The 12,862-nt window shown below is 39.3% G+C and overlaps 1 protein-coding gene across 2 annotated transcripts in view; it reads right to left on the bottom strand.

The window, feature by feature from the left end:
* Positions 1 to 12,862, bottom strand: part of trappc12 (trafficking protein particle complex subunit 12) — a 125,259-nt gene that overhangs the window by 56,705 nt on the left and 55,692 nt on the right. For both annotated transcript variants that reach the window (XM_073056823.1, XM_073056824.1), the window contains exons 6-7: positions 12,703 to 12,815; positions 5,752 to 5,824 (exon numbers count right to left, since the gene is read on the bottom strand). In XM_073056823.1, the coding sequence (XP_072912924.1) occupies positions 5,752 to 5,824; positions 12,703 to 12,815 (186 nt within the window). The remainder of the gene's footprint in view (positions 1 to 5,751; positions 5,825 to 12,702; positions 12,816 to 12,862) is intronic.

The following is a 12,862-nucleotide window of genomic DNA, read 5'->3' as shown; positions in this document are numbered from 1 at the left end:
ATCGCAGGCCTCTGCAGAGAGTGCTGTGGACAGGACAGCACATTTGTAGATGTACACTTCCCACTATTCAGGACATTTACAAAGACACATGTGTAAAAAGGGCCTAAAGGATCATTTGGGGACCTGAGTCACCCCAACCACAAACTGTTCCAGCTGCTACCATTCGGGAAATGGTACCGCAGCATAAAAGCCAGGACCAACAGGCTCTGGGACAGCTTCTTCAACCAGGTCATCAGACTGCTTAACTGATGCTGACACAACTGTATTTCTAGGTTATACTGACTATCCTGTGTGCATACTATTTATTATAAATTACTATAAACTGCACTTTGCACATTGGTGGAGACGTAATGTAAAGATTTTAACTCACGTATATGAAGGGTGTAAGTAATAAAGTCAATTCAATTCAGTATCTATCTAGCCCTATCAGATAATCTTATCTAGCTCCAAAAATCTGACATATCTTTGCATCTTCTAACTCTGGTCTGATTTTATTACTTCACCATTGTCCGGTTGCTAAAGACCTTGTATTCCTATCATAAGTCTCTCTGACCCTTACTCTTCTTTTAAGCTATCCCTTAAAACCAATTGCTGACCAATTAAAACCAATCCTTCTACAACTTTCCTATCCATTAACCTATCCAAATAACTTAAGTTCACTTAAATTCACTGGGTCCATTTCTGACATCTCCCTCCCCTTTCTTGATCTTTAGGGACAAACTGTCTACTAATACCTTTTATAAATCTGCTGATTCATACACTATCTCCTGTAAAAATGCCATTCCCTTTTCTCAGTTCTTTTGTCTCTGCCACATCTGTTCCCAGGATGAAGCTTTCCCTTCCGGGACATCAGAGATGTCCTCCTCCTTCAAACAATCTCCCTGGACATCTGATCTTCTCACAGCCTTAACAAGGATAGAATTCCTCTTGCCCTCACCTACCACCCACAAGCCTCTGCATCCAACACATAATTCTCCACAACTTCTGCCATCAAGACTCCACCACCAAGCACATCTTTACTTTCCCCCACCACTTTCTGCTTTCCACAGGGATTGCTCCATCCATGATTCCCAAGTCCATTAGTTCTTCCTCATTAATCATCATCCCAGCACTTATCCCAAGTGGCAAAGGTGCTAAACCTGCCCATTCAGTTGTCCCTCCAAGTGAGCAACACTTCATCTGTGGGGTCATCTACTATATCCAGTGCTTCCAATGTAACCTCCTCTACTTTGGTGAGACCTGACATAGATCAGGGGACTGCGTTGTCAAGCATCTTCCCTCCATCCACAAAAAGCAGGACTTCCCGATGGCCAACCGTTTCAATTCTATTTCCTATTCCTATTTTGACATGTCAATCCATGGCTTCCTCTTCTGCCACACTGAGGCTGCTCTCAGATTGGTCTAGGTAGCTCCAACCTGATGCCATGAACATCCATTTCTCCACGATCTGGTAACTTTCCCTCCTTCCCTTTCCTCTTCATTTCCCCACTCTGGCCCCTCTTTTATCTCTTCTCCTCCCATGCCTATCACCTCCCTGTGGTGTCCTTCCACTTTTTTTTAAAAACCCATGGTCCAGTCTCCTGTCTGATCAGATTTCTTCTTCTCCAGCTTTTTACTATCTATCACCTCCAAGATTCTTACTTCATTCCCGTCTCCTCCCCCACCCACCTGGCTTCATTTATCACTTTCTGAGATTTTACTCCTTCCCCACTTTCTTATTCTGGTATTTTCCTGTCCTGTCTAGTCCTGATGAAAGGTCTTAGCTCGAAATGTTGAATGTTCATTCACTTCCACAGATGCTGCCTGACCTCCCGAGTTTTTCCAGCATTTTGTGTGTGTTGCTCTGGATTTTCAGCATCTGCAGAATCTCATGATTACAAGTAACTTAAGTATTGTAATTAGACCTGTCTCTACCACTCAGCTGACAATTTCACTTGGTCCCTTAACAGCACATTTATAGCCAAGGAAGCCCAGCAGCATCTCCACTTGGAGAGAAGATTGAAGCAAGAGAGGCTGCCCCTCTTTATTCCAACCAATTTTTTTGTATATTATAATATAGTTTACTTTTTAAAGTGTCATAAATGCACCTTATGCTAAATGTCAATCTTCGAGAATATATTTTATTACTTTCTAAAAAAAATTATTTGTTATAATTTTACTTTATGTATTGTGTGTGTTATACGTACTGTGTTGTGAACTTCGGTCCGGAGGAACGTTGTTTCGTTTGGCAGTATGCGTGTATATGGTTGAATAACAATGAACTTGAACTTCTTCAGAAGGTTATTCCATATACCCACCTCTGACCTTGAGACTGGTTGTATGTGTTCTCAAGCTTTTCTGACTTCTGCCTAAAGGGTAGGGGCAGGAGAATGACAGGGGTAGAGGGGTTCTTAATTACATTAGCTGTTTCACTTGGGCAGTGAGACATATAGGCAGAAGCCATAGAGGGAAAGCTGGTTTCAGTGATATGCTGAGCTGTGTCCACAACTCTGCAGTTTGTTGTGGTCTTCTAGTTGCCACACTAATCCACAATGCATCTTATGGTGCATCTGTAAAAATTGATTAGAGTCATCAGGAATATGCTGTATTTCAGTTTTCTGAAGGAAGAAGTGTTGATAGGTTTTCTTGGTCATTTTTGGACTGTAGGACCCGGGAAGCTTGACCTGCTGAACCTACAAACTTGAAAGTTTCAACCGTCTCCACCTCAGCATAATTGACATAGGCAGGTGTGTGTTTTATGACCTGTTTCTTGAAGTGGATGACCAGTTCTTTAGTTTTGGTGAAAATTTACTGACACCATGCTATTAGGCTCACTGTATTATGTATTGTTTGCTTAAAAACATGGGAAGTTGTTCTGGAACATTTGTTAAAGGTTCCCTATAGATACAGGGTTTTCTTGTATTAGTTTTACTATAAATGGTGTTAGGCTAATCAAGTGAATATCCCATATCCAACTTTTTTTTTGTGGACTTGAACAAATCCAAGCTGACATTCTGAATGACTGACTTACTGTCAATTATAGCGCACTTATCAACGAACCCGAAACCAGCTAACGGATAAAACATAGCCCAAGGATTAAACTACAGCATTCTCTTCAATCTTAACTAAAAACGTCACTAAGCCATCAATTTTAATGATTAATATGTGCCTGCCAAAACCAAATTTTGTATGTTTTTGTTATTGCTATCACTATCACTAATATTAATTGTCAATCTACAGCTGCACTGCTCAAGTTAACAATATTACACAGAAAACAAAATAGTGAAATTAATTTTTGAACAGAAGAAACAGATTTGGAGGATTAAGTTACATGAGAAACAGATTTTCCCCTTGTCTGTGCAAAGCTTATATTAGCAATATTTTCTGCGATTAAACTGCAGTTTTCCCTATCTTCTTCACTGTTGCTTCTACACAGCTGAATTGGTTCTTACTCAGCTGCTTCTACAAGTCCTAATGTTCTTGTTTCTCTTCTACTTACTTTACAATTTTGCCTCTCCTGCCCATATTCTAATGCATAATCTCTTTATTTTCCCAATCCTTAATTAAAAGGAGATAAAAGAAATAATAAAAAGTGAAAGGAGTTTAGAAAGCCATAAGATATTCTGTTTTTCCATTCTGACTTTTATAGAGTCAAAAAGATACAGAAACAGGATCTATGGCCCACTGAGTCTGCATCATCCATCAATCACTCATCTGTACCAATTATACATTAATCCCACTTTAATTCTCCACACATTCTGATCATCTCCTATTTGATTCTACCACTCAGTAGGAAATTTATGATGGCCAGTTAACTTAACAAACCACATTTTTGGGACATGGAGGGAAATAGAGCATTGGCAGGAAACTTAGTCATAGTAGAACTTGCAAATTCCACAGTGTAGCAGAAGTTAGTAGTGAACTTCTGATTCTGACATTGTACTAGTTGTACTACTGTGTCACCATAAAATTGATAGCAGAGCATTGTAACTGGCTGCATCACCATCTGGTATGGGGGGGGGGGGGGGGAGAACCATTGAAAAACTAGTATGAAATGGCCTACTTTTACTTAGTCACTGTAGCTTATGACATTACAGATTGCCCCAAGTTCCAAAGCGACAGATGGATGTGTCTATTTGAGGATCATAATCAGTTTGTAAGCTGCAGAGAGCCACAAAATTAGTCAGCTCTGTCATGGGCACTAGCCTCCATAGTATCCAAGACAACTTCATGGAGCAGTGCCTCAAAAAGGCAGCACCCAATATTAACGATACCCACCAGCCAGGACATGCCCTCTTCTCATTGCTGTCATCAGGAAGGAGGTACAGAAGACTGATGGCACACACTCAATGATTCAGGAACAGATTTTCCCCTTCTACCATCCGATTTCTGAATGAATATTGAACCCATGAACACTACCTCACTACTTTATAGATTTGTTTTTGTACTGTAATTCACAGTTTTTTTCCCAATGTCATCATGGATTGCATTGTACAGCTGCCACAGAGTTAACAAATTTCATGACATATGCCAGTGACATTAAACCAGATTCTGATTCTGTTAGTAACAACATTGAAGTATTTCAGAAACAAGAGAAAATCTACAGATGCTGTAAGTCCAAGCAACACACACAAAATACTGGAGCAACTCAGCATTGTGTGTGTTTTGCTTGAAGTATTTCAGTAAAAGATTTCACTAAATCTTTCTAGGGTTCAGAAGGATGTTAGAAATCCCTGGAGTGCTTCTATTGTAGCAAATATTTATCTAGAATCAAATATGAACCTGATTAAACCAATTATGTTTTATCTATTACAGGACATTTTTCCTAAAAATATTTTTATTTGCAATCCTGAAGGATGAACTACAACCTGCTCCCGTAATGTTTCATATTCCTGCAGCCACTCACCAGAACTAGCTTTTTCTTCCACCACCCTCCCAGTCCCCCCCACATCAATTCGCTTGCTGGATCTCAGGCTCAGTACCTCCTCAGTTGATTTAACTGAGATCAGATGCACCATGCGTAATCCTGCTCAAGATCCTCTGCTGGTTTAATTCCAAGAGCAGCACGGAGGAGAACGTTAACATGTTTCACCAGGGAAATGCTGTTTCTTTAACGTGTCAAAATAGCGAAAACACACTCAATATTAGCACATTAATGAATTTGAAATATTTTAAGTCAAGCAGTAAAAATCAAATGCAAATGACAGGGATAAACAATATCTGAAATCCCACAAAGTCAGATCAACTGCGTTCAGACCTACAGTCATGCTTGTCAGTTCTGCCAGTGTCCCTTGATGCATAATTGGTGAAAATGTGTGCATCCAGTACTTCACAGATATGCACAAGACAGTCAATTCTTGGCCATTCTGAATTATCTGCCCCACGCAGCTGTGGGATGTTTTTAACTTAAGCTAAGATTGATGTACAATTACAGACTTTATAGGCAGGAGAGAGCAAAACCTTCAAATTGCAAGTTAGCTCTTATTAAGGTTTCAATTTTCAGCAATGCAGAATTTCTTTCACGGTTTACACAAAGTATGGTTTTTGTAAGTTACTATCTACATACCTGTATTAAGAAATGTCTGAAAAACTCAAGTTTTTGAACTAAAATTTAAGCTTACTGCTAATTCTGAGGGGCAGTAACAGTATTTAAGTTCTTGTATGGCTGTTCTTCATTTCAAAATAAAGTCAAATTGTTATTTGTTAAACACTGATACCGGAAAAAGACTAGTAATACTCTTCAAGAGAAAATAGTACTACGAAAATTCATACCTTGTCTATTCTCAGAGGATATGCTGATCATACTTCCATCTTCAGCTAGTCCATTTTCCAAGTTATTATGAACCTGCATGAAACACAGTTAAAATTTTAAAGGTGAAAAAGTATAGATTCATGAGAATAGATGGCACCAAAAACCAGCTACACTGCATGCAACACTGAAGGGAACACCGAATATTCCTGTATAGGACAACTACAGCTGAGATCTAGTCAGAATCATGGGTACTTCAGTAAGCAATAATGTTTTAAAACTGTTTTAAAAAAATCTATTGATATTGAAAATTGGAGTACCCCGGACTGCAGACTTAGGTTACGAGTGCAGTTCACATTTTTTAAAAAAAGAAAAAAAGAGTAGGGGTTTGTAAATAAGCTTGCAATGCAGAGTTCTTAGACTCACCACTCCCAACTACCCTGCTGGTGTATGTACAGGTCTCTGATAAATAAAACTGAAGACTTCACAGCAAGTCTGCTGTAACAGACAGACATCAGGGACTGCTGTGGTCTTTGCTTCATGGAAACACGGCTCACCACCTTTTCAAGACAGCCCAAGGGCTTCACCATCCAATGCAAAGACAGGACAGCTAAGTCTTTTAAAAGTAAAGGAGGTGGAGTATGCTTCATGACGAACTCATTGTGTGCATAGACATGGTGATTCTATCTCAGTCCTGCTTACCCAATCTGGAACATCTAGTGGTAAATCAGTGTACATTCCACCCCAACCAACAAGCTCTGGAGGAGCTGAAGAGTGTGATCAGCAGTCACGAAACAGCACCCTCTGATGCCTTCCCTATCATTGCAGGGGATTTCAACCAAGGAAGCTTGAAGAAGTCTCTGACCAACTACCCCAAACTAAAGCTGTAGAACCAACACACTTGACCACTGTTACACCACCATCCGTATTTGGTGAGCCACACAAAAGAATGAACGCTTAAATGCTCCTCAGACAGGATGAAGAGGTCAATACTCCCCAATGCCATTAGGCTTTACAAATCTACCGCCAGGACTTAAGAACTTTTTAAAAGCTATTATTAATGCTTTTTGAGATAGTGATTTAGATGTATATCATATTTTTTACTGAGTTAAGTATTGTATGTAATTAGTTTTGCTACAACAAGTGTATGGGACATTGGAAAAAAGTTGAATTTCCCCATGGGGATGAATAAAGTATCTATCTATCTATCTAAATATTATTTCTGAAAAGTTAAAATTCAAGAAACAACTACATTACAAGCACCCTTGTTTTAATAACTAAGAAATGATGCAGAAATTGTCTTCAGTTTTTAAAACAAGTAACCCATTGAATTTACTGAAGGAAATATACAGTGCCTGTAAAAAGTATTCACCCCCATTTGAAAGTTTACACGTTCTATTGTTTTACAACATTGAATCACAGAGGATTTAACTTGGCTTTTTTGACAATGATCCACAGAAAAAGACTCTTTCATGTCAATGTGAAAACAGATCTCTACAAAGTGATCTAAATTAATTACAAATATAAAACACCAAATAATTGATTGCAGAAGTATTCACCCTTTAATATGACACACCAAATCATCACTGGTGCAGCCACTGTGTTTTAGAAGTCACATAGTTAGTTAAACGGAGATCTGTCTTTGGAGACCTGTGTGCAGTCAAGGTGGTTCAATTGACTGTAGTAAAAATACACCTGTAACTGAAAGGTCCAACTGCTTGTGAGCCACTGTCATGGCAAAAACTACATCATGAAGACAAAAAAACACTCTTAAGCAAATCCACAAAATAAGTTATTGAAAAGCCCAAGTCAGGAGATGGATACAAGAAAATTTCCAAGTCACTGAATATCCTTTGGAGTACAGTTACATCAATCATCAAGAAATGGAAAGAATAAGGAACAGCTGTAAATCTGCCTCGAGCACGCCATCCTCAAAAACTGACTGACCATGGAAGAAGGGGATGAGAGAGACCACCATGAGATCTATGACAACTCTGGAGGAGTTACAAGCTTCAGCGGCTGAGATGGGAGAGACTGTGCATACAACAACTGTTCCCCGGGTGCTTCACCAGTTGCAGCTTTATGGGAGAGTGGCTAAGAAAAGGCCACTGTTGAAAAAACCTCACATTGAATCTTAGCTAGAGTTTACAAGAAGGCCTGTGGGAGACTCTGAAGTCAGGTGGAAGGTGGTTCTCTGGACTGATAAAACCAAAATTGAGCTTCTTGGCCATCAGACTAAATGCAATGTTTGATGTAAGCACAACACAGCACATCATCAAATACACACCACCCCTACCGTGAAGCATGGTGGTGGCTACATCATGCTGTGGGGGTGCTTCACTGCAGCAGGCCCTGGAAGGCTTATGAAGGTAGAGGGCAAAATCCTGCAGGAAAACCTGTTGTAGTTTGCAAGAGAACTGCGACCTGGGAGAAGATTTGTTTTCTAGCAAGACAATGACCCTAAGCATAAAGCCAAAGCTACACAGGAATAGCTTAAAAACAACAAAGTCAATGTCCTAGAGTGGCCAAGTCAGAGTCCAGGTCTCAATTCAATTGAGAATTTGTCACTGGACTTGAAAATGGCTGTTCTCTCACAACCCCATGCAACATGACAGAGCTTGAGCAATTTTGTAAAAAATAATGGGGAAAAATTGCAGTATCCAGATGTGCAAAGCTGACAAAGATGTGCAACCTCCAGAATCAGGTTTATTATCCCTGCCATACATCATGAAATTTGTTACTTTCTGGCCGCAGTACAGTGCAATATATAAATAGCATGTTACAGTAACTAATACACAAATAATAACTAAGTAGTGCAAAAAGAGAGCAAAATAGTGAAGGGTTCATAGACAGTTCAGAAATTTGATGGTGGAGGGGAAGAAGCTGTTCCTAAATTATTCAGGGTTTGTTTTCAGTCTCCTGTACCGCCTCCCTGATGATAGCAATGAAAAGAGGGCACATCCTGGATGGCTAGGATCTTCAATGATGAATGCCGTCTTTATGAGATACTGCCTTTTGAAGATGTCCTTAATAGCGGGGGGGGGGGGGGGGGGAGGCTCGTGCCCATGATGGAGCTGTCTCAGTTTACCACCCTCTGCAGTTTTTTCCCGATCCTGTGCATTTGCGCCTCCACACCAAACTGTGATGCAACTCATTAGAATGCTCTCCTCAGTCCAACTGTAGAAATTTGCTAGTCTTAGGTGACATACCAAATCTCCTCAAACTCCTAATAAAATATAGTCGCTGGCATGCCTTCTTTGTAATTAGTATGTTGGATCTTGGATAGATGTTCAAAGATGTTGACACCCAGGAATTTGAAACTGTTTCCACTGCTAACCCCTTGGCGAGGACTGGTGCATGTTCTCCTAACTTCCTCTTCCTGGAATCCACAATCAATTCCTTGGTGATATTGACACCGAGTGCAAAGTAGTTGTTGCGAGACCTCTCAAACAGTCGATCTATCTCACTCTTGCACGCCTCCTTGTCACTATCTGAGTTTCTGCCGACAACAGTGTTGTTGTTGGGCAAAGCACGCATCCTTGAATTGCGCTTGTGTTGATTGTCAGCAATAAGGAAATGCTACTTCCAACATGCATTTAACTGTGGCGTCCTGCTGAGGAAGTCCAGGCTGGGACAGCAGCATTCAGAACAGAACTGGGGCGAACCATCATGTTTGTGCACCATGACGAGTTAATCATGAAGCAAACGGTACCCCCCCCCCCCCCGCCTTTACCTGACGCTGCGGTATGGTTCATGCAACGGAAAGCAAAGCTCTCACGCGAATGCTGTCTATTGAACATTGGGGGTTAGCCATGTCACCGTGAAGTGAAGTACAAACAGTGCCTGATGTTACTCTGGTACTCCAATCTTGCTTTGATGTCTTCAGTTTTATTTTCCTGGCACTGTTCCTTAGCTAGGAGGATGGTAATAAGAAAATAAGAAGGGACCTCAGGGCCCTACGTTTCCATTTTAGCTGCAGCCCAGCATGTTCAGCATGTTTTCCTAAAAGGAAAGTGCACTTCTTGCATGGGTGATCTGCAGTCCAGAGGAGGATCGACATATTTTCTAAATGGTTAAAACAATGTTGCTTATTGAGGTACCTATGGTTGTAAATGTAGATTTCAGTTACGTTTAGAAACCAAAAATGAGAATATTTAATATTTCCTTTGGAGCTGCACACAAAGAGTTGCCACTCTCCAGTGTCGTCTTGCTCCACGTTAAGGGGAGGCAGGTGTGTTCCTTGAAAATTTTCCGTAACACAGAGCCGCATCATCTGTACATTCATCAGGAAATGTGTGCTGAACTTCGAGTTTATTTATTTATTTTTCTCCCTCACAAATATCATAAGAGCAACTTTTTATTTTGTGTCCCTGATTTTTTGGCAGTAATTTATAAATTCTGACAGGGCAACTTTCCATTACCCAAACTCTTATAATACAAGGTTGGTCTGTTTACAAGTACAGGCAACTCCTAGGATAAATTTGAATTCACAATCGTCTGCACAGTTTTCTTTTACACTAATATTTCTTGATGTATGTACAGTTATGGAAAATCATGACATTGCGGTTTTCCAAGAATGCAACCTGACTGTGATGTGGGAATCACTTAAACTCACGGTCCTTCAACATATCATTGAGAACTTACAAAATTAAATTGAGGAAAGATTTTATCCATATTTCAACTAAAACGTAACCCGAATAGTATAATCATTTGTTTAAGGTTTGCCACTGTTTCTGTGCCATCAAAATTAAATGTTGCTTCTTGGAGCTAAAGCAGCAAGCCAGATTGTGTTTTAATAGCCATAAGCAACATTTAAGGATATTAAACACATACTTGATGTAATCTATGTGACCCAAGGGGAGACCATTTAGAATTTAGAATCAGGGAACTGCAGTCAATACTATTTTTATTGTACCCATGATCTAGTTAATTTTAAGAAACTGGATAAGAGTCCTCACAATGAGGTCGATGTTATTCATAGGCTAACAAACTAGATTAGTTACATGCTTTTCAGCCAACCCTGGTCAGCATTTTGATCCTATAATGCACAATCTGCTTGGGATAATTCAGCCATTTCTATGCTAACAATTTTAATCATCTAATAAGCTAAGCAACCAGAGTAACAGTATTTAGAAAACAGTTCAAAGAAAACAATTTTGATAAGAATGTTTTGCAATTTACCAATTTGTACAGTGGATGCTAACAACTTTTAGAAGTTATTTTTGAAGGGATATAAGGTGGTTTAAGTTTAAAAAATGTACGCTGTCAACAGAATTCCTAAAAATTTCAAGAACAACCACTAACTCTCAAATGCTAATAGACCAACAGTAATACTGTCTATGGAAAACACAATAGCCTAGTACACTAAAAATCAATCACCATCACAGACAGGCGGTCTAATTATTCCCAATTCAGCAAGAGATTGATCTCTCCTGTGCTGTTGTGGCAAGTTAGTAAATGGAAGATAAAAACAGAGGAGGAGGGCAAGGAAAGTGGCCTCAATCTCATCTCTAACGGGCCACAAAATATCTGCCACTATCATCACCAACTCTCACATTCATCGAACTTTACTCAGCTGCCAAGGTACAGTATAAGCCTCTGTAAAAATGTTAACTAGACATTTCATTGTAGAGATTGTCAAATACAGTAAGATTGATTTTTTTTTATATACAGATTTCAGATTGAGACTCCATATTTGTAAAATTTTATTAGAAGGTACTGATGATAAATTTAGAATATACAAAGCTCATTGTCAGAATTACACAATCCAGAAGGATGAATTACCACCTGCTCCTGTAATGTTTTATATTTCTGCAGCCATCACAACTGGCTTTTTCTCTGCCCCACCCATTTTCACAGCTGGATTGAGAACCCAAACCTTTTTATTCACCAAATTCCAACAGCTTTAGGTTTTCTTTAATGATATTACAACTTCAATGATATAACAAATTCAGTGAATATTCATTGCTTCAAAATATCTGTTGATCATAAGACTGGAATAAATAGCTCAGATGTTTTATACCATGCATCACAGAGCTAAAAGAAAATTGGGGAACGAACTACAGATGTTGGAAATCTAAAGCAGTCAAGCAAATGAGGCAGCATTTGTGGAACGTCAGAGTCAACATACTGGGTCAATGACACTTTGTCAGAACTTGGAAAGAGCAAGATGAAAATTAGTTTTCAATTGAGGAGAAGGTGGTAGAGCAATACTCAGAGCAACAGAAATGTCTCCAATAGGATAAGACAAGATGGTAAGGTGGTGATTTTCTTTTTCCTGTTTTGATATCCTATTGGCTCATTTGTTTCTCCCCACCTAAGTTTAGCCTGCCAGGAGGATCTCACCACTAGAATACTAACTTGCATCTCTTTCACAAACCTAAAACATTAAAAGCTTTTCTTTCCCCAAATGCTGCTCGATTAATATATATTTCAATTGTGAATTTGCATTTCTGGTGTGTGAAGATAGCCTGCTCAGAAATCGGTATGATTCTCAGACCAATATTTTTCACTGAGAGTTGTGGCATTTTAAGTCCATGGACCAATTTAATAGCAGCAACAAGTTATGTTGGTTGATTGCAATGGGGAAACAAGTCACAAACTTCACAATACTATACACAAAGTATTTGTAGAACTCCGGTTTGCACTGCAGGGCTGGTAATAGTTGAGGGGCAGCAAACCATCAGCTTTTGAAACCTCATAACAGTTTTGAAGTAGTCACAAGGAGATACTACCTTTTCACAATGTCAAGAACAATCATGACAAATGAAAGAACAGTTAGAAGTAAAATAGAATTAAGTACTAAAGAACTTGAAGAGAAGAGAGAATCAGCCTGCAGAGATATAACATGCAGGCAGCTTATTTTAGGAGTTATACACATCTGTACTGATGAATGTGGTTAAACACACTATTTCACAAATCATATGGATCAACTGGACTAAGCACAAGTAGATTTTTAAATCTCAAGTTCATACCTTTTGACAAATTACTTTCAGGCTATGTAGCCTATCCAATGATTCCTGTGGTTTCCCCAAGTACTGTGGCAGCTCAGCGTGAAGGATTCTCATTGAAAATGGTATCATGGACCCTACAAATCGGATCAAAAGAAGTTATGACTACATAAGCGAATCAACT

Source organism: Hemitrygon akajei, chromosome 9 (assembly GCF_048418815.1).
Source record: "Hemitrygon akajei chromosome 9, sHemAka1.3, whole genome shotgun sequence".
NCBI classification, from domain to species: Eukaryota; Metazoa; Chordata; class Chondrichthyes; order Myliobatiformes; family Dasyatidae; genus Hemitrygon; species Hemitrygon akajei.
This window is presented reverse-complemented; position numbering and strand designations above follow the sequence as displayed.